The sequence below is a fragment of the Esox lucius genome, chromosome 3 (genome assembly GCF_011004845.1).
Source record: "Esox lucius isolate fEsoLuc1 chromosome 3, fEsoLuc1.pri, whole genome shotgun sequence".
Taxonomy (NCBI): domain Eukaryota; kingdom Metazoa; phylum Chordata; class Actinopteri; order Esociformes; family Esocidae; genus Esox; species Esox lucius.
This window is the reverse complement of record NC_047571.1, coordinates 13818758-13840192: the sequence shown is the minus strand read 5'-3', so window position 1 is coordinate 13840192 and position 21435 is coordinate 13818758. Positions and strand designations below refer to the sequence as shown.

The window sequence follows — 21435 nt, the reverse complement described above, 5'->3', positions numbered from 1 at the left end:
GTCCCAACCCATTTATGTGTGTGTCTGGGTGTCAACATGTCCACAAGTCTAAGTAAAATAAGTTGTAATGTACCGAATCTGAGAGGCATCAACTTCTAATAGCCATAATCACCACTTAATCCATTATCTTACCAGCAGCAGCATACTATTTTCGGCCCACGTCAAATATCAGTCGTGAGACAATTCGCTTCAAGGACATGTTACCTCTTTGTCTATTACCTCTGCCTCTCTGAACTACAGTAGTGTTTATAATAGAAAGGGGTCTTATACACATTGAAACGAATCGGAAAAAAAAGTTTAATTCTCTGTGAAATTAACAGAAGTCACACTGCATAGCTTTTGAATTGTATCGTTGAATTCAGCAATCATCTGATTAACCATCTGGTGAAATCCATTTGACATGTGTTAAAAGGCGTGGGGGATAGATGTGTCCTGTCCGGTTGCTGGAAAACCAATTTATGGGAGGTCTGGATCAGGGATGGTCTGTTTGAACTTCCGTCTGGACAAGATGTCTGGCATCTCCGAAGATGTCCTGCAACAGAACAGTGAGATGGCCTAGCTTATAGTAATGGACTTCCTGTTACATCTGAGTGAAATGCACACTGTGCATGTGCGTGTGTGCGTGCGCGTGCATATCGTGGCCCTGTGTGTGTGTGTGTGTGCTTGTATGTACGTGAGCATGTGCGTGTGTATGTGCTTACATCTAACTGGATCAGACATGCATGTCCCACAAGGTTCGTAAATGACAGAGTCAGGCGATGAATGAAATCTGGGGTCTCGGTAACCTTGGCAACAGGATCCAGTGCAACTTGATTGCTAGGCAAGGAATAGGTCTCCTCTTTACAGTACTTTTGGGGACTAACAGGACGGCTCTGATCCGCTCATGAGAAAGAATCGCTGTTCTTTATACTGAACTGGATTTGGTCCCTTTTTACTTTTACAATTAATTTAAAATAATGAATTTGCTAGATTGCAATGTTATTGTTGAAAAAGAGTCAGTGGTAAACTTGTTTAATTTTCACTTGTTCAAATTTCTCCACTTGCAGTTAACCTTTACATTTTCATTGTATCCTGATGATTTACATGTAACGACATGGGCGCCCTCTGCTATTCTCCTCTCGGTTGAGAACAGCAAAATCTTATTATGAGGTCATGTTACTAGCAACACACAGTAAGGGAACTGCGTGCCGGTGAGTCATGTAACAGACCAATCTCACAAACACCTTTGTCTGAAGGATGTCATTATAATTGATCTAGTCCCAGCATACTATAAAACACCTCCTATGAACTGAGTGAGAAGAAGGCAGGTGCATAGTAACATATGTTCACACAGGCTGCTATTCAAATCATTGTAGTAATATGACAGCCACTGAGACACAAGCTGTTAGCTAGCAGGATCAGCTGATTTACAACCCAAGTGATTTCTCAGCACACAGTGTCAAGTTACTGACAAACATTTGTACATTGGCTATGTATGACAAGGTGTGTGTGTGTGTGTGTTCGTGTTTCACCCCTCATCTGCTGAGGCCTCGGCCATTGGTCCACCATCAACAAAGGTCCCCATCCGGCTCTTAGAGCGCTCCAGATTTAGATGGCTCTGTGTCGCTGTCAGGAGAGACAACATAATAACCTCTGGGTCACATTGAAAAAGGGGAGTACATATGATGCATGTTTATTATACGTGCGGACGTGTTCATTATACAACATGCACCTGAAGCAAAACGTGCTTAGGTCATCATTTACAATATGCATAATCAGCCCACGCCCAGCCTGATGAACAACAGAGTGTAGAAAGAACAGTCACTGTAACCCAAGGAGAACACCCGGCAGTGCAGTGGTTTTGGCAGATCTTAGCTGTCTGGAGCTTTGACAAGTTAGTCTGGCTCTCGACCTTCTACCGTCACAGCATAGATGTGATGGCTATTCCGTAATGTTACTCTCCTGGGATTATTACTCCTTAGCTGACCCTGAATGAGTATAAGCCCTACTGTCCGTTACCTTCTCGTTTTGGTGTGTCGGCCTGTTGCTCTGTGCCTGGAGGGTTGACAGTAACAGGGTGCACTCTGAAGTTCCCTGTGGACGGGAAATAAGTCAACATCAAAATGTAAAGCAGCTGCAGTGATTCCAGGCACATTTGAAATATGACATTTGAATTCTTAAGGAAAATATCTGTGAATGTGAATGAATTTGTCAATTTGGAATGATGTTGGCACACCTCAACTGCATAAAGATGTCGGCATATACTGGTCATTAAAAATATGAATTTAACTTGACCATGGATTGGCCAGATCATACTTCTCGAGACCTCTTACTGGCTTGCCAGCTCAAATGCCTCTAAAATATCACATTATCACATAAGCATTTCTTAAATGGTCTGGTCGTGATGTTAGTTTGAGGTGAGGTTTTAGATTATTTGGTTCGGCCAAAAATACTTTAGGTAAGAGTTAACAGAAAATAAACTGATAGTGAGATTTTCATTAGCGAGTAAATTGAAATTAATTCCTTGGATTTCCTTTTTGGGAAATAAACTTAAACTTACCCAAAGTTGGGAGAATGTGGTTAATGTTGAGCCAGGCTCTTATGAAAGGGAAGACAGAGATAAGGAGGCCTGGAAAGAAAGACATGTTAACACTAATTGATGTCAGTTGACAATGAGGTTTAGCTACTAATAAAGCAATTAACCCTGTACGTTTTAGTGAATATTAACCCACTGAATATTAGTGCTTTAAATTAATCTCTGAAAGCAGGTAGTACACCAAAACTATATCTAGATCCTAAATGGTTTTCAACCAGGCTAATAAGAAAGGCTCATCCAATGTTTAAAATGGGATTCTTTGTCATGTGAAAGATTAAAATGTGTAATTTAAACACTTTAAAACATCTAAAATATTTAAATGAATCCATTGCTGGTGACAATCCCAGATCAGATATTACAGCAAAAAATATGGCTTAACTGAAATATATGGTAAACCAATTTTCATAGAAACAATATATTTAAAAGGTATTATGTTTGTTAACTAGTACAGACCGTAAGAAGCTTTCGAACAAGCAACTCATTGAGGTGTATGGTAATGTTCAGTTCTAAAGTATTATCAGATCATTGCATCCCTGCCACAAGACCGAATGCAGAAAACAACAAAACAGGATTAAATTACCCAGTCTGCACCCTATTAAAAAAATGTTTGGCTAAAATTTGCCAGTATAACCGTAATATATATATTTTCCATTTACGGGCAAAAGGTTTGACTGCTACACCATGTGGAATTCAGGATAGTTGGGAACAAATTCTTGATGTCCCACTTCCATGGTATCGGGTGTATCGGATTATATACAAAACTTTAATGGTTCAATTTGATAGTTTAAACTATTACATAACATTTTATGGGAATTGAACAGTCGGCATTGGGCAGACTTTGTCACAATGAAAATAGCATCAATGGACCATTCTGTTCTGGTTCTGTCCATTGGCGGCAGACTTTTGGAATCAAGTTCAGAATTGGTTGCTGGGTTGTGGAATCTCTGTTGAGATGGACATATAAATAATACCGGAGATATAAAAAATCATGGTCATCAAAAAGAGATTGTCCTGGAAAGTTCAAATATTGTGTAAAACCCTCAGAGCATGAAACAGTTAGGAGGGATGGAGCTAATAGGGACTCGAGTTGGCTGTTGGTCTGCAAGATGTAGCACTTGGTCTAATTTTGTCAAGTTCTCAAGGATGATCAAAGCTCACAGAATGCATCTATATTGGCATAATTTAAACTCTGTTTTTTACTCTTGGACACCTACACCCACACACATTCACCTCAAACAGACACACACCCGCAATCAAATCCAGAATGATCACCCAGATCCGACCACAGCACCGCAATCCGATCACAGCACCCAGATCCGACCACAGCACCGCAATACGATCACAGCACCGAGGTCCGACCACTGCACCGCGATCCGACCACAACATCGCGATACAACCACAGCCCCAAGATCCGACCATAGCACCCAGATCATAGGCGGAAATCCCAGGGGGGACGGGGTGGACATGACCCCCCCATCCTGGGGAAAACTCTGATTTGTCCCCCCCATTATATTACTGTAAACATTGTATGTAACAATAAACACTATGTAATTTCAGTAATATTAATAAGATGCAATAAAAGCATTTGTGCTGATTACTGATGAATAATAGCGTGTTTTTATGTTTAAAAGAATTGGGACACCCCCGCCCTTGTCCTCACAATGATTTGAGCCACTGCCCCCTCATGAAAGGCACTCAATGCACGTAGCTAACCTGAAGTTAATCCAGTAAATTGGTTTTATGTGGATGGGGTTCACACACATTAGCTGAAATTGCAGAGCTACTGTGGCAAGCAAACCGATAGTGCAAACTAAAGCAGTATTTTGAGCACTACTTTTGGTATCTCCCTAAAAAAAAAAAATGTCCGCTCCAAACCTGATATCTGATTTTTGCCACTGACCCAGATCCTTTCCACAGCACCGATATACGACCAAAGCATTACTACGAAACAGCAAATTAGCTCCCATATGATGGTCAGCTTACTGGTAGAAACAGCAGTTTTCTGTCACATTAACATACACACAGCCAATTAATGTCATATCATTATGTTCTCTTTTTCATCCAATTATCAAGATGTTCTGGAGAAAAATTGGATTATTTTTTTTACGTATATCAATGTAATTTATGTAATTTAAGTGTATTTTCATTGAGTAGGGTTGCAAAGTTCCAGGAACTTCAATAAATGTACTGTTGTTCCAAAATCCCAGTAAGATGAGATCCGTAATCAGGAGGGAATAAGCAGGAAATCCAGTAAATTCCAACCAGGTTTTCTGAAAAACGGGGGAATTTACTGAAAGTTGAAAACCTTGAGCATCTTCAGTAGCCCTGTCTCAGGAGTCTACTAGGACTTGTGAATGCATCTTATTTTAGCTACCCTCAAGCAGGCAGCCTGAACACAGCATATTGATTTCCCTTCTGAGCCACAGAGATAGCTGCCATTAAACTGTGACTGAGGGTGACTGTGTATGACGCATGTCGGAGCTGTCAGAAAAGATATTTGCAAGAACACTGGGTTGGTTTTCTTCAGTTCATAGACCCACATCATTCATTTGACGAGGACTGGAATCATGGCAAATTAAGTATTAGATGTGTGCATTATTATCTATATATCTAATAAATAATATAAATTGAAGAATTCAACACTACCATATTATTTAGTCATGTAGCAATATGCTGTTATTTTATTGGAAGGAAAATCCCCCTTTAGTTTGGGATTTTCATAACAATAGACAATTAACCTATATTGATGTATACTTCATTGTCAGTGTTTTTGCTCTCTGACACTGCAACTCTTCTGAGTTGATTGGAATATCCTGCTCCTTGTGCTGTTATCAACTGTCTTAGATTACACCAGTGGATCTAATTATCCCTGGACGTGTGTTGGATGGAAAATCATGGCCCCGTTATCATTCAGGCAGTCTGGCACAGGACTTGGCAACTATTCAACAATGCAGCAGGCTTTGTACACCTGACATAGAATGACCCATATGACAGATTAGGACACAGATCAAAATGTCTAGCGTTCCAAAATGACAGTATAAAATCTCTCTGTATCATTGTATTTTGAGAGTCACAAAACTGTTTCTGTAGATCTAGTTACAGTAACATTTTAACTATCTACTAACCCTAACCCTTACCCTAACCTTTATTCCAACCTTCACCTTTATTCTAAACCTAACCCTAAACTCAACAGATAGTCTTTTGAAAGTTTGTTGATAGTAGTACTGTCTATAGAATACCAACAGATGGAAATTGGGAATCTCAAAATAAAGTGTAACCAATCTCTCAGTAAGAGTTGGCAAGATGCGCACACTTTTATTGAAGATACAAAAAAAAAAAAAAACGGCTTGGAGTGTAACTGCCAGGATAGACCACCAAGATCAAAGAGAATACATAGAATTTTGCATTAGAAAAACCCTCCAGGGCCCACATTTGGTACTACTGACAATTCTAAATTGAATAAGCAAGCAGTAAATATCTGTAGGCATGTATTATATTTATAAATACAGTTTGTAGGCTACATATGCCTCTTGCAATGTTATGACCCGCAAATATGAACAGATTATAACATAGCACAAAACAAAACCGAAGACTAGGTGGTCCTGGAGGTACTCACCCAGCCCCCCCGCACCCAGAAAGATGCCCCCCACAGCATCAGCATCACACTCCCTTGACACCCCGATGATGATGCACCCCGCCACAATGCTGAGCAGGGCCGAGCCCACCCGCAGACCGTGGTACTCCCCGATGCTGACTGTGTTCATTCAGCAGGTGGAGAGGAAACCCCCCACCTGGTCACAGCCTATGGCCCTGGACCAGCTCTGAACGCCAGTACCCGGCACCAGTTTCTCTGACACAGGACCACTTTCTCTGGTAGCCAGGCAGCGTCTCTGATATCTGGCCTGCTTCAAGACTCCTTATGCATATTTAAATACGCGGCTCTTGTTTCCCATTGCTGCTGAAAATAAAAAAAGCCAGCTACATTCATTCACCCCCAAGACAGGTATATACAAATCTGACCACCATGCACACACATCAGGTCAGCACAGAAGGCTCTGTCCTTGTGGGACACAATTAAGTAATTCCCATTTTTCCCAACTCTAACCATTCACCCTAATTCAAATTTTCTCTAACGCTAAACCCTAAATCTATCTCTAAACTTCACTTTAATCCTAACCTTACCTTTAACCTCAAAAACCTAACCCTAAATCGAAACCTAAGTTTAACTCCAAACCAAAAACCTAACCCTCACCTCAACATAATACCTAACATTAACCCAACGGCCAAAATAGCCTAATAATATGGCTGTAAAACTGGAAGTGCGGAGGTTCACCACTGACGGGTTAGTGATGGTTGTTAGAAATAAACTGTTAGAACAGCCTGTAGCCCCTCTTGGTCCATAAGGGGCTTGCGGGATTAAAAAGGTCTTATAAAGCGTAAATGCACAGTCACATTGCCTACAGTGCTCGAGACCCTAGCTGATATGTGAAATTTGCACTGAGATTAAGGTAATGGCATGCTTGAGAATACGTAAAAGAGAGCAAGAGAGAAAGCAAGTAAGAGAGAAAGAGAGAGACAAAGAAAGAGAGGAGAAATACGAGGAAGAATGGGGAGGGCAAGAGTGGAAGCTAAAGAAAGGAAGACAGAGTGAATGAGGAGAGAGCGAGTGAGGGGGAGGAGAGGTAGAGGAAGAGATAATAGAACTACAGAGACAGAGGAAAGGAGAGAGAATGGAAGAGTGTAAGACAGAGACACAGGAAGAAATAACATTGCCACTGCTAGCGTCTGTGAGCTAGACGAGAATGTGTAATGAAAGGCTCCTAGAGTCCTCTGTGGCCGGGGCCCGAGGCCGTCCACAAAGGCCTGTAGTTGCCATAGGAATAGCATATCCATGGCAACAGAGGGAGTTGAGGGTGAACGGAATTAACACGGGCGTGTTGGGTAACAAATGAAATTATCGGCAGGGAAGAAACAGTGACACATTTCCTGTTTAAGCTGCATACTTTCCCCCCTTTAATCATAACATCTAATATTAATGTCTTGTGGCAATATCCTGGTGCTTGAAAAACATGTGTTTTCTTCCCAGTCAGGATATTACTAAGCAACAATGTGACAGAGTAATTTAAAAATATATGAAGACATTTTATTGTGTGTCCTTGTTTTACTATCACCAGAAGGACAGTACAAAAAGGAAAATTCAACCCTGTAGGGAGATTTTGGCTGTCTTCATGAGGAAAAAGCAACATTAGGTTTAGGGTACCAGTAGAGTTAGAATCAGAGTTAAGGGTTACAGGTTAATGTTTAGTGATTAGGTTTCAAGTTAGCTGTTAGGCTAGGTTGGGGATTTTGGAGTTAGGGTTACGGCAGACAGGATTTCAAAAAGGAATATTCTATTCAATTAGTGCTTTATTGACATGAAGGGATCATTGCCACTTTTGCCAAAACAACCATTACACAGTGCACATTTTCTTTTAAATGAAGAACAACTAACATGAAAATTGTACACAGCCAAGAAAACCAATGATCAACAAAGAATCGATTTAGGGTGGTTTTTCATTTTTAATAACAAGAGGCCAGGACATATTCATCTGCCAGGTCTCCATGTTTTCTTCTAACAAATCCAAAATTTCTCCTCACCACACAGTTCAAATCTAGAAATTCAGTTTTTTAATTTAGGGAAAGAAATATCTATGTAAACATATTTAAAGCAGTGGAGTATGAAACATATTTTCAACTTCACCTTACCCACAGTGTTTACAAAGTCTATGCTTTGTGACGATCCATGTTTTTTTCATGGGGTCCAGTCACTATGGCCACGCTTTGGTCACTAAGACAACATTGTTAATATCTTCCTTTTTCAAAGATTTATGGATCCTCAGAAGCTGTTATGCTATTTTAATATCAGAATTTGGTAACATTCGAGTTTTGGATTGAGACTGTGAATATATTTGTGTGTGTGTGTGTGTCGATGGTGAGATACAGAGAAAGAAGAGACAGAGACACCAATGTAGCCTGCACAAGAAAACTATCAAATTGAACCATGTGGAAAACTCTTATCCCCTGCAAAATACAAAGGAAAGATTGTGTCAAATATATGATGGCAGACATTAAAAATGCATAACACTACATTGTTATATTCAACTTCAGCTGCAGTTGATGCCTCACTCTGTTCCTCTATATCAACAGCATGTAGTGCCAATTAGCCTGGGCTACGAGGGCTGAGAGAGGCCCCCTGGTGAAAACAGGCAGTCTGAATCATTCATGATCAGTTTTATACTGTGGCTAATATCCTCTTCCTCTGTGTGGCAAAGGGCTGTTGATGTGATCTGCCATCCTGTCTGTTTGTCAGTCTATCTGTCTGTCTATCCACCTGCATGCCTGTCTGTCTCTCAGGGTGGGGAAAGAATCCATTAAACACGTGAAGGGGGAGGATAATGAGCTGCATAAAATGAAAGGGGATGTCCTGAATTCACTCCCACCAACTGGATGATAGCAAAATGACAGCTACATGAATTCACTTGCCTTAACCTGTTTGATTGACAAGCTAACCAAATCTGTAAAAACAATATTTTAGGATATTTTAAACATTTATCATGGCACAATGATGGCACATTGACAAAGGTTTTGAGCTCACGCTCCTCCGGGTTTGAGCAGATAGGCTGCACTTCAATCACCATGTTTTAACCCGTATGTGCTCGCCCTACCCACTTTCCCTTGAAGGAATCCCCATCAAAATCAGATGCAGTTTTGATTGCCATCTTAAGTGCAGGTGTTTGGAGTGCAGCAATGGTCAAGTGTCTTAGTGACACCAATGGAAGAGAGAGAGGGTGCTGCTTTTTACATTGTACATAATGCCCCTTTAACGTTGTGGAAACAAGGCCTGGCCGTCTGAGTAGCAGGGGACTGACAACAAAAATGACTAGTGTGGTTTTAACGATTAGGCTCCTTGAAGACCAATGATAATCCTGAAAAACAGCTTTGCAAATGTTGTAATTCGGACCTAAATGGAGGGTCAGACACATGGTGTTATGTCACCACGTAAATTGTTGAGAAACGTCACCTTGTCCTGACGTGATTTACACGGTTTAGGGTAAGCCTAAATGAAACACAGAACTTGTTTAAAATTCCGTAAGGAATAAATGAATGGTGAAATGCGAAAATAACCAATATCACCGCATGGTTTTATGGAGATCATCGACAATTGCAGTCTAGCATTACACGTATAAGCCACTAGGTGGTGGTGATATCAAGGTGCGTTGTTCAGAGATAGCAACGCACCCAATTGAGGTAAATTACACTCTAAGAATTGCATGCTTGTGACAAGGAGCTCGTGTTCTGAAATATTAGAACACTAGTAAAGAGTGCTACACTGTCAGTCATTTCAAGATGGAAATAGTTCATTGATAGCAAAACAATGTCACTGTGTAGCTCAACTGATATTTAGGATCTCCTTTGTAAGTAGTTAGAGACAAATATATCGGGAAATTAAACAGCCTAAATGTAACTGTTACATTAGGCTTTACATGTAGACTAGTGTTCTTGAACAAAAAATGTTTTATTGTTTATTTAAAACAACTATTTCTAGTATCAGTTAATATGATCCTTCTACGTTGAAGGAGGGGATTACACACTTTATGGTAAAGAGCATCACCTTCTGGTCAGAGGAGGGATTGGGCTATGTAGGTTACCATTCTTCAATTTAGTCCAAACGCGCAAGGTATCTTCAAGGGAGGGAGACACTTTTTATGGCGAAAACGGTTTCACGATTATTTATAAACCACTTGAAAAGAGCAGCGCAGCCTAAATAGTGAGGTTTCTGCACCGTAATCCTGGAGAGAGTTCTCATACAGTTTGCCAAATCTCAGGTGAGTGCCTACGAGGAAAGTTTTGATGCACCTGAAACACGCATTTATCGTTTGAAAGAAACTTCTAAGCTGGAGACTGATTTAGTCTAAGGTGTTTATTAGCTTTATAAAGGTTATGATTAAGGTCGGGTGTTGACCCTAAAGCTACGTTTCAGTGGCTAATGTAATGGTTTGCTATGTCATTATGTTCCATGTGCATCATTATAACAATCTCGCCCAGGATGCGAAATGCTAGAAGTGGTTTAGTTCCACCACGAACTGACTCTAACCGAGTAAAGTAAATTCATGTCGAAAACCGGTTCAGTAATGTCCTATCGGGTTGAGACTATCGGGTTCAGTCCTCAATCATTTAGGATTCTAATATTTTACTATTTCATTCATGCATATCAGGAAATACAAAATGCCCATGCATTTCTTCTTGTTTTTTGTAAACTTACCTTTTTCAGGTATTCAAACACCAGGTGGAATAATTTGTCTGTCAGGGACACACTCATGTTTTCTTAAACCTCCACCGATATCTTATATCTACGAGTAAAACAGGATTTGCGTTAACATGATTTAGTTTAATTATCCATGCATTGTATTGACTTTTGACAGGAACTTCATTGACTATGTTGTAGGCCCAGTGCACCATACAGGGCAGGAGGCAATTAATGACATCATACTAATGCATGAGATGTAAAACTCCTCAAAAATCTAAGTAATTGCACTTCCCTTCTCATATTACTTAAATGACAACCAGCAGCACCTCAGAGGCCAAGTTTGTCTGGAATGACTGCTGAACAGAACATTTGGAAATTTGTGATTGCCTCATAGGTCAAATCCAACCTGATGATACAATTTCATTTATGTCCCATAGAGAGAACCTTGGGGGTGAGGTGACTTGAGTTGTGAAATTAACCTCCTGTCACTGACTATTCAGATCATCTTGTATGTGATAATTTAGCTGACAATACATCCACAGCAATTTGAAGAAATGTCTACATTAAGATTGACAGTCCATTAAGAAGACTCATTTTTCTAAATAATGACAAAACAAATGTTTCAGTTTTATGTTGTTCCTCACTTGCTCGTGTGGACTAACAGGAAATGTTTACCGTAGGGTCATTTTCCAAAAATTCCAAAAGTAATTCCAAAATAAATGTTCATGGAAATTATATTTATGACATCATGTTAGCGTACAAATACACACCAAAAAATAGGCTGTCTTACATGCAATATAGATAATGTGTTTACAAGTTACACATTACTATTCCCACATATTTGCCCATATTCTTACTGAACAGTGGGACCTTAGAGGGCAATAGCTCAGCACTGAGACAAGTTTTGTGTGTTTGTGTGGCTGGTCTTTCTGTCCAGGAAACTGTGTCTTCGCACTCTCGATATGGCAGGTTATTGTAGTTGGAGATAATCAGGGTTTTAGCATTCAGTTCTCCCAGTCAGCACATTTGTTATCGACATCCTGACTGTGGGCCTTAAAAATGGGTGTTGGCCCATCATGTTCCCTGAAACTTAAAGGGGATCATCTGAAAGGTCCCACTTCACAAAGGAGTCACTGGTTTAGAGGAAAAACAAAGTCACATCCAATTGTAGCCTGTTGCAACAGAAAGAGCAGTGCACCAGCCCCCCCCCCCCCAAAGAACCCAATGATGATATGTGTGAGACATTGGGATGTCATGTTAAGATCATTTTTGGAAAAGAGTCGGAGGAGCTTGGCCATTTACAGGGTGTGATCGTATGGCTGTTGTTCCCCATCTCTCTGAATCCACCAAATTATGTATGTGGTTAGTTTTGAATGAAATCAGTAAAATCTGGGTTGTTGTCCATGTAGAAACCAAACCAACAGCTCTGTTGTGCCTAGTAAAATGCTGTAACTTCCGAAACATTGTAACGTGTTCTCTAACACACAAGATTGAAAGACTGTGTCTTGTGGACATTTTACATTCTTCAGCAATGAAGTTGAGCTAAAACAAATAACTAAGCATACAGAAGGATGTAAATTAATCTTTGTGTCTCCATCCAAACATTTCTGCTGTGTTGGAATAAACTAACAACTGAGCCCTTAACTGAATTTGTCTGCCCAGTCACAAGGTCCCGCATGGTCATTCTTGTTGCCTAATTTGACAGTAATGAGAAACAGTTGACTTAGTGGCCAATCTGACGGTAGAATTGGGAGAGCTTTGTATATGATGCAAACCACAATTTTACCAATTTCCATTGGGGAATGTTCAGACTGGACTCATGGGATGTACTCATCAAAAGAAAATGCTCAAGGAAATTATTTTGTAGGCTATGTAGAAAAGAGATTGGTGAGTTAATCTGTTAACAGGGATCTATATAGAAATATGTACATTTCACCCAGCAAACATGTGAAAGTTGGTATCAAGTTTGGCCTCTGTGTCTGAGGCCTGTGGTAACGTACTGACATTTCAAATCTCAGTTAGTGTTCTATTAGTTAGATTGTTGTATCAGTAGAGGTGTCAGTTCTTTTTGTACAGTATCTGGTTAGGATTTTGACAACACTGGAATTCAAACGTTATTCTCTGGCTTCTGCATTTGGAAAAAAAACTGTAGATGTTTTTCTGTTCCTTACAGGTAACATTGTGGACATTCAGCAAATGTTCTTATTCAGAGAGACTTATAGTATTAAATAGCGAGTGCATATGTTTTCATACGTGTCCCCATTGGGAATCAAACCCACAGGCATGGCATTGCAAGTCCCATGCTATACTGGCTAAGCCACACACGAACAGAGGGTACATTCCTGTCTAATGGAATGATGTAGGTGATTTCCGATTAAAAAAAACACAACATAAAATTCAGCCTGTCGCTGAGATTGCAATGAGACTTGTGTTGAGGTTGCTAATGGGTGGAAAGTAAATCTGTTCTCGATGGCCTTACAGAACACCACACCTCGTCTGAGACTATTGACCAAGTCAACGGCTGTCTACAGGGGTGGTTGGAGGAGAAAAAAGGGAAGAACGAGGGGGTGACCTCTGAATACTGTACCTTTGCCCAAGCCTTAGCCAATGGGAAAGTGGATCAGTCAGGTGTCTTTTGGGTTTGATCTTTTTAAACATTGCTTGGCAAAGTAGTACACCGAAACAGCTGTTAAGGTTTTTTTTCTCTTCTGTATGCTCTGAACGTGCACAGATTCCGCTCATTCCAGTAGGCCTTGCATTCCAACGTAAGGATGAGTAACAACATTTCCAGGCCCCCCCTCTTCCATCACCACACCCGTCCCCAGCACTCTGTGCCTGGGGAACAGGTAGAACCAGAGGTGCTGGTAGGTAGTGACATATTGTGACGTTGGTTGAACTTAAGCCCAGACTCTGTGCCTGTCGCCGGTTAAGGACACATGGGCGACCAATCACCTCCCAATGGTTCCTTCATCCTCATATCCCTACTCAAATCAATTGCAGATGTAGTTGCGTGATTGGCTGTAAAATTGAGGATCAGAATTACAAAGCCTTAAATAAAGATTTTTGATACCAGTGGGATCGGATGCAGTTTTAATAATGATTAATGATTGGCTAAAGATACGTTTGAAACCTCAATCTATACTATAGCAATTGCCCAGAAAACGATTCTGAATGTCAATACTTGGCAGTTACGACATCAAAGGGTTTTTCTGTTGAGACCCATGCAATAGAAATACTTGCTATATTCAATTATTGCACATTTTCAGTACTTAATTTGTGAGAGTATGGTTTGTATTAGTTTTGGTTTACAGCCAGCTATACTATGTGATGGGTCCCAATTGCTTAACAAAGAGGCCATTCAGACTCCAGAGGTTGCTGCTGGATTCTCCCTCGCCTACAACCTTCAGATACCCCACCCTTTTCATAAGACCAATGGCCAATCCCCTTTTTCAGCTGAACCAGTCAGAGACAGGCAGAGTAGTAAGGAGAGGGTTGGTCTGACTGTTGAAACAACAGGGTGTGGTCCTGAAACTAGGTGGGCGTTGTTGCCAAGTAGTGTTACAGAGTTTCTGAACCGGCTTTGGCTTTAAATCTCGGTTGAATGAGACCTATCATAGCCCTGTCAAAGCTGTCTTCCTTCATAGCTGTACACATCTTTCTCTATCTTACTTTCTCTGTATTTTCAAGCAGTAGTTTGAAGACTTCAAGGAAGGTACAGGCAATTGTGGGACTAGCGATTCCACATTTTTTGTTCAGTCTCTGTCTTTGACCCGGTTCTGTTTTGCTGAGCCTGATCCATTTTGATATCAGTCGTTGTGGTCTCTTGGCACTGTTGTTCCTGGAGGCCTGAGGATTTAGGGACAGAACTGGGGACCCCTCAGCAGGTGAGCGTTGTTAACAGTTTTCTCTTTTACCCATAGGCTTTGTAGTTCGATATGTTTATCTTGGTAGATATGAAGACACTGCCCTATATTTTATAGTGTGTGTGTGTGTGTGTGTTTGTGTGTTGTGATTTTTATTGGTGTTGGATGGAGGATGTTACAAAAAAGTATGGTAGATTGTCTTGCTCTACTTAGCTCTTAGTTTGCCATTTTCCAAACTACTCCATCTTCTTGTCATTTTTCTGAATCAACTTTTAGTCCATTCCTATCTCCTGAGCTCACGTCACTTACCTGCTTTTCAGATGGGTTAACCTCTGTCTCACCTGTTTGACTGGCTTTGTTAGTCATTGAGTGAATTTTTGATTGTGTCTGAGGAATAGCTAAGAAAAATTTTAAATGCTGCTGAACATGCCTTCTGCAGTGTCAATGTGTTATAAAATTATTTGTAGTGTGGAGTTTATTTTTAAGTTTACTCAGTGCAAACGCCTTTACAGTATAGATAGCGAATTGACTTCTAGAAACTGAAGTATACTCTGAACAAGTGTAATGCATTTCTGGGTTGTAATTTAGTTGTTGTGTTGATTTACCTCTGCTGGGGTTGCAGACAACATAGTAGTAAGACGGTAGCACCAGTAACCCAATTATTGCTGGTTTGAAACCAAGAGCTGACAAAGTGGGGGTGGGGTCAATTGTGTACCCTTGAGCCAGACATCTAATCCAAACTGCTTCTGTATGTTGCTCCCGGGAAACTGTTTTATTTCTACATTACTAGGATTGCATCTGCTGTGTGGATATGTTTTATGGCTGATATTGGAAAAACACACTCTGCTACTATAGGAAGGTGAATATATTACTTTGGCTACCCCCATAATCCCAAGGACAATGCATACAGGTCAGACAAACTACAATGCCCTTATAGTTTGAAATTATGGTTGTGAAATATTTGTTTAGTGTATCAGTCATGGAAGCGTAGCCTGATGTTCAGGTATATGATGCCTGTGCAGCTGTCTCTGTTTGTTCAGTGGAGGAGGCAGGCAGGCTGTGGGACTCTGGCCACCGTTATGTTAGTCTTGTCTGTGTACTAGGGGCCCTAGGGAAAACCACTGTGCCCTAACCTTGACCACATAACCCATGGGCCACTAGCTCCTCCATCGTTTCAAGCAAATTGCCTTTTTGTCTTCTTATTTCAGGAAAAAAAGAGGCAGTCGAAATGCAAGATTTGGTATCCAAAATGATGTCGTATTATGAGTATTTATTGCACAGAACCGGTAAGCGCTTTCTCCAAAGTGGAACTTTGTATTATGCCCTTTGTGTAACCAGGAATGTTGATTAAATGGTGGATGTCTTGTCTTTAGACCACCGGTTGTTGTCCTATCCGTTGATGCAAACCCCCTTCCTGATGACCTCCATCCTCCTGGGCTATGTGTTCTTCTCACTGTACGCCGGTCCTAGGCTGATGGCCAACCGCAAGCCCTATCAACTTAAAGAGGCCATGATCATCTATAACTTCAGCATGGTGGCCCTGAACGCCTTCCTAGTTCACGAGGTCAGTTCAGTGGTTAATCAAACGGTGTCGAGCTCTTCAAAGGAAGGACCATGTTGGGAAAACGGACGGTGCTCCTGTAAGTCTTTTTAACAGCGCTTCTGAATCACTGATGAAAGGCAATTCTGGGCTTTGCCTTTGCAGTTCCTGATGTCAGGGTGGGGTACCACTTTCACCTGGAGATGTGACCTATGCGACTACTCAAGCAGCCCGCAAGCCCTAAGGGTGAGCTTTCTGTTTTGCGTCTCATGAGATGACTATGGAATCTTGGTGTGGGAACTTTTATTTTAGCTAATGAAACATTGGACTGACATTTTACATGTAGTGTTTATATTTTTTGTTCGGTGTATATAAACCTTTAAAATTTGCATATAACACGCGTATTCTAATGTAAAGTGTTTAATTTCACCACCACTCTAGATCTGTTCAAACTTTAATGCTTTACAAAACGTACTCTAACTCATTCAAACTCTGAAACATGCACTCTTCTTAAATAATGTGCTTATATAAGGCATTTTCATGCCATTGATATTTTAACAGTAACAGGCTTACATATGAATAGAAGGTCTATAGACTTCAAAGGCAGAATTTGGATTCAACTCTGCTCTTCACCTTTCCACCTACAAACCACACCCCAACTTGACCGATTTTTACGAACATTTCCAACCCAAACCACTTAAAATATTAGATTCAGCTTTATTGTTATTGAACAGTACAAGTACATTACAACGGAATGCAATTAAAATCTAACCAGACGTGTAAATAGAAGAGGGCAGCAAATTAATTTACTTGTATTTACAAGTATTAAGTATAATGTACAATGTTACAAGTGGGATTTATATATGTAGTGAAGGCAGATGGAAGTACAACTATTGTGCAAGAAGGCAATTCTGAATGTGCAATGAAGGCAAATTGAAGGTAACATGTGCAACTGAAATGCAAGGATAGCAGCAGTGAGGTTCCTGAGGTACATGAAGCAACTGAAAAATGGGCTTTAAAAAACATCCTTAAAAAGACTATGCCACTGTAATACAACCTATAAAAACCCTATTACTACCATTACCAATACTGTTTTCTCTACAACCACTCACATAAATGCTATAAAGATTGGCAAGCACACCACATTTAGTAAATCTTATTTTGTAGTTCTCATTTAGCTTTAATTTCTACAGTTAGAATTGTCAAACCTATAGCTGTGATATGTAAAAGAAATGTTGTACGCCATGCAATTTCCTTACCTACTTCTCTTCATTCCAGATGGTCCGAGTTGCCTGGTGGTTTTATTTTTCTAAATTCATAGAACTTCTGGACACAGTAAGAATTAATAAACATATTGAATTAACATATAAATTAACATTGCTGGTATAAACTTTTATTTAAATTTTTAACATAAGTTTACTTTGAGAATAATTCAAGCAATTTCTTTTGCAGTTATTCTTTGTGCTGCGTAAGAAACACAGCCAGATCACATTTCTTCACGTCTTCCATCACTCTTTCATGCCCTTCACATGGTGGTGGGGAATGACCATCGCTCCTGGTAAGCCTTTACTCACATGCTATGGAAGTACACTAGGGGTTTAGAATTCAATGGAGCTGAACCAAAACAATAGAAATGACAAGGAAAGATCACAAACAGACCCCAAGCAAAATTATCCTACATTTAGCGTATATTGCTTTTATGTGTATATCATACTTTGTTGGGGTACAAATCATCATCAAATAAATGTAATCAAATCATCATTGTGATGCTAGTATGGATTTCAAAACCAATACTTTTTCATGCCAGCCTCACCAATCAACTGAATTGCTGATAAAATGACTGACACCACTGATTTATGTAAGCTATCAGCTTAACAAATTGAAGTTAGCATTTAGCTGTCACTTCTAAATCTGAAAAGGACCATTTAAAACAGGCTTAGAATTTTTCATTAAAACACTTACTACACCAATAAATGGCCTTATTTTGACTTTCAGGTACCTAAGACTTTTTCACAGTAATGTATGTAACCACATGTTGGGATGTTATATTCTGTAAAGCTTGGCTGATATGGTATATCTACAGTATCTCACAACTGATTGCACACCTCCCATTTTTGTAAATATGAAGAAATGACACTTTGCTACAATGTACAGTAGTGAATGTACAGCTTATATAACAGTGTAAATTAACAAAATAACACAACAGACAGCCATTAATGTCTAAACCACTGGCAACAAAAGTAATCCATGTCCTTAGTCTGCATGTTCGACATTATGCCTCTGTGATTATTTCCAATACCGACTTTCAAATGTTGCTGTTTGTATTAAACTGTGCCTGTGATTTTGTCCTTCAGCAGGGGGAATGGGCTCGTTCCATGCCATGGTCAACGCGTGTGTCCACGTCATTATGTACACATACTACGGCCTGTCCGCTGCAGGACCCCGTTTTCAGAAATATCTCTGGTGGAAGAAGTACATGACCGCAATCCAGCTGGTGAGACTTCTTTGTTTGTTGTTGTTTCAATGACGTTTGAAACACTCAAACAGATTAAAAACATATTTACAGTTTAAGGCATTTTTGAACTGCTAAAATGTAGTTAAGAGTCCATATTTAAAATAGTAAATGCATCAAAGAAATTCTGCTAATTCCCTTTTTTTAAAAGTGTCCCTGATGACACTCAAATAGACACAGGGACAAGGTATTTGGAGCATTTAAATGTTCGAATGTTTGGAATCGTCATCGTCTTTTTGATATACGGATGCAAACATTTAAACAATGAAACTGGTTGGAGAGAAAAGTGATTTCATTTTTTAGCCTTTATGCATTCAGATGTTTGGTGTTCACTGTTATTCTAAGGGTTTGCTATTTTTCCACTACTGAACCCAATAGATCAAGGGTGTCCAAACTATTCCACGGAGGGCCGTGTGTCTGCAGGTTATCGCTCTCTCCTTGTACTTGATTGACTAATTGGGTTACTAATTGGTTAGTTTCTACCCTCACCTGGTTGCGTAGCTGTGAACTGGGAACCAACTAATAGGAAAAATCAAAAACCTGCAGTGGAATGGTTTGGACACCCCTGCAATAGATCCTTCATGTGCCAGTCTTGTTTGTTTCCCTTATTGAGCACCTAGTTTTAAAAAAGATGTACATTTGGTCCTTGTAGTCTTTTTTTCAGCGTTGTTTCTTAAGGGAATGGCGATGACATGGATTCCTATTGGACTAGCTCTGGGAATGCATATTTGAAGTTTGCGGTTATGAAGGAATACATATATTTATATCTGCAAGTACTGTTATGACTCCTGTGCTATCTATACACCACGCCTCCTTAATATGTTCTGTCTCTTTCCACTTCAGATCCAGTTTGTGCTGATCTCTCTTCACATTTCTCAGTACTACTTCATGGAGAAGTGTGATTATCAGGTGCCCATGTTCATTCACCTCATCTGGATGTATGGTACCTTCTTCTTCATACTGTTCTCCAACTTCTGGATTCAGGCCTATGTGAAGGGTAAACGTCTGCCCTCGGCAAATGGGGAGAAGCTGAAGCAGAATGGCTTTACTAATGGGGTTACCAATGGCATTACCAAGGTCAACGTCACTGTGGTTCCTAACAACAAACCCCTGGAAAATGGCAATGGAACAACACCGCACCGTGTCAACGGTCATTTTCAACTAGGCAAAGTGAAGGAAATCTAGCTTTGAAAGGGAAACCGAACTGACTCTCTGAAAGAGCCACCGAAATGCCAAAGATTCCCCCCAAAATGCTAATCTTTTTTTTTATATTAGCTATGGATAATTTTGCTCAATGTATATTTTATATTTATGCACAGTTTGTGGGATATGAATGGCTAAATTGATTAAGCTGTATGCCCCTACATGCCACACTGAAGTCGTTCCGTCGTAGGTGTTTGGGGGAACTGCTACAAGAGCGCACTGAATGAAGAGAGGTAGTCGTCACTAATTCACCACAAACCCATGTTTGAAATGACTGATGATAGCCTTGCCATGAACTCTTTGTTCTGGTTGTTCGGCTGGTATGACTCGTGTTGCTTGAGAATGTTTTAGTTTCCACTGAAAAGACTGAAAAGTCCTTGTAAACTGCTTACACAGTTCACTTTCTAAGAGGTGGGGTTTGTTATCGATGTTCAACCATTTAGTTTTTTTGCTGCTGTTTGTGTACTGGTATTTAACTTTTTGAAATAAAACCAATTTTAAGGCAGATTTATTACCCACTTGTAACACCAGACATCCACAAAAGCCCAGCTGTATCCAGTTTGCATTAGTGATGAGTTCCACAAGTCAGTCAAAACCTTGTTCTTCATCAAATGTACTTTTAAGGTGGCCAGACTTCAGAATAAAGCAATTACAGGGTGAGTATCTGGTAATCTGCCCATGTCCCTGTGGTCTTACCTAGTATAGTTTAAGTGTGTGGTTAATTTTCCTTTTAAGCATTTACTAAACTTAGAGCATCTTTACCCCAACATCAGGGTCATGAGTGTTATGGATTCTATTAAATTAGCAGGTTAAACCTGTTAAGTGTCAAACATGGAGTTTGAACTTATTGGAAAAAGGATCCCAAAAATAGACTAGTTTAATACCATTTCTATTCTTACCATTTAGCCAGGTAAGAATCACTGGCTGGGCAGTTCTTTAGAACCCATTTCAGTTAAAACACCAGACATGAATCTGTTATGACCTAAAAATGTCATCTTCACAGGGTACATAATCTGCACTAAACTACATTCACAATGGACTGTACCTTCAGTTACTTGACCTTGAGACCAGTCTGCTCTGGGATTTCTCAACCTGCACATCCAATGCTCTTTTGGGTTCATCTCACAACTGCCCTCCTGTGCTCATTTGAGAGGGACACTACCCAGAGTGCTACCTCAGCTGTTAAGTAGGTGGACTGTTAAGCTTTTGCCACACTTGCTTATTTACACCAAATTGTGTACTTTCACAGAAATTGGCTATTTCTGAAGAGGCATTTTGTATGTTAAGAATTTAAAGAGCATACATTTTTGGCACCTGTCCCCTGACAAATCTCTACAGTGTTATCATGTGCACACTAGTCAGATGTTAATAGTAAATAAACACCATTGTATTTACAAAAGTAAAATAATCAGCCCAGAGGGGCTGTATCATTTTCATTGTTGTGGTAAATAAAAT

At 40.0% G+C, this 21435-nt stretch overlaps 2 protein-coding genes across 3 annotated transcripts; one reads left to right on the top strand and one right to left on the bottom strand.

Annotated features, from left to right (window-relative positions):
• Window positions 1-343: 343 nt before the first annotated feature.
• kncn (kinocilin) lies at window positions 344-6363 on the bottom strand. Its single transcript, XM_010885187.3, has 5 exons — window positions 6192-6363; window positions 2540-2608; window positions 1999-2073; window positions 1512-1605; window positions 344-532 (listed from the first exon to the last, which is right to left on the bottom strand). The coding sequence occupies exons 1-5, from the start codon at window positions 6337-6339 to the stop codon at window positions 457-459; spliced, it is 462 nt and encodes a 153-aa protein (XP_010883489.1). The 5' UTR covers window positions 6340-6363; the 3' UTR covers window positions 344-456.
• Window positions 6364-10217: 3854 nt separating this feature from the next.
• Window positions 10218-21350, top strand: elovl1a (ELOVL fatty acid elongase 1a). 2 transcript variants are annotated; one of them, XM_010885112.4, is made up of 8 exons: window positions 10218-10440; window positions 15934-16011; window positions 16099-16289; window positions 16431-16511; window positions 17544-17600; window positions 17718-17823; window positions 18620-18759; window positions 19621-21350. In XM_010885112.4, exons 2-8 carry the CDS (start codon window positions 15954-15956, stop codon window positions 19960-19962), a joined length of 975 nt encoding a protein of 324 aa, XP_010883414.1. In that variant the 5' UTR covers window positions 10218-10440; window positions 15934-15953; the 3' UTR covers window positions 19963-21350. The 2 variants fall into 2 exon arrangements, with proteins under 2 accessions (XP_010883414.1, XP_010883419.1); XM_010885117.4 differs by lacking the exon at window positions 10218-10440 and adding an exon at window positions 14440-14746.
• The last annotated feature ends 85 nt before the right edge of the window (window positions 21351-21435 follow it).

Coding starts and splice junctions, on each gene's coding strand:
- kncn (XM_010885187.3), bottom strand. CDS start 6,339: ATGAACACAGTCAGCATCGGGGAGTACCACGGTCTGCGGGTGGGCTCG. Junction 2,074..2,539: donor CCACATTCTCCCAACTTTGG/GTAAGTTTAAGT, acceptor TCCCGTCCACAG/GGAACTTCAGAGTGCACCCT. Junction 533..1,511: donor GAGGCCTCAGCAGATGAGGG/GTGAAACACGAA, acceptor GTTCTGTTGCAG/GACATCTTCGGAGATGCCAG.
- elovl1a (XM_010885112.4), top strand. CDS start 15,954: ATGCAAGATTTGGTATCCAAAATGATGTCGTATTATGAGTATTTATTG. Junction 17,601..17,717: donor TCATAGAACTTCTGGACACA/GTAAGAATTAAT, acceptor TTTCTTTTGCAG/TTATTCTTTGTGCTGCGTAA. Junction 18,760..19,620: donor ACATGACCGCAATCCAGCTG/GTGAGACTTCTT, acceptor TTTCCACTTCAG/ATCCAGTTTGTGCTGATCTC.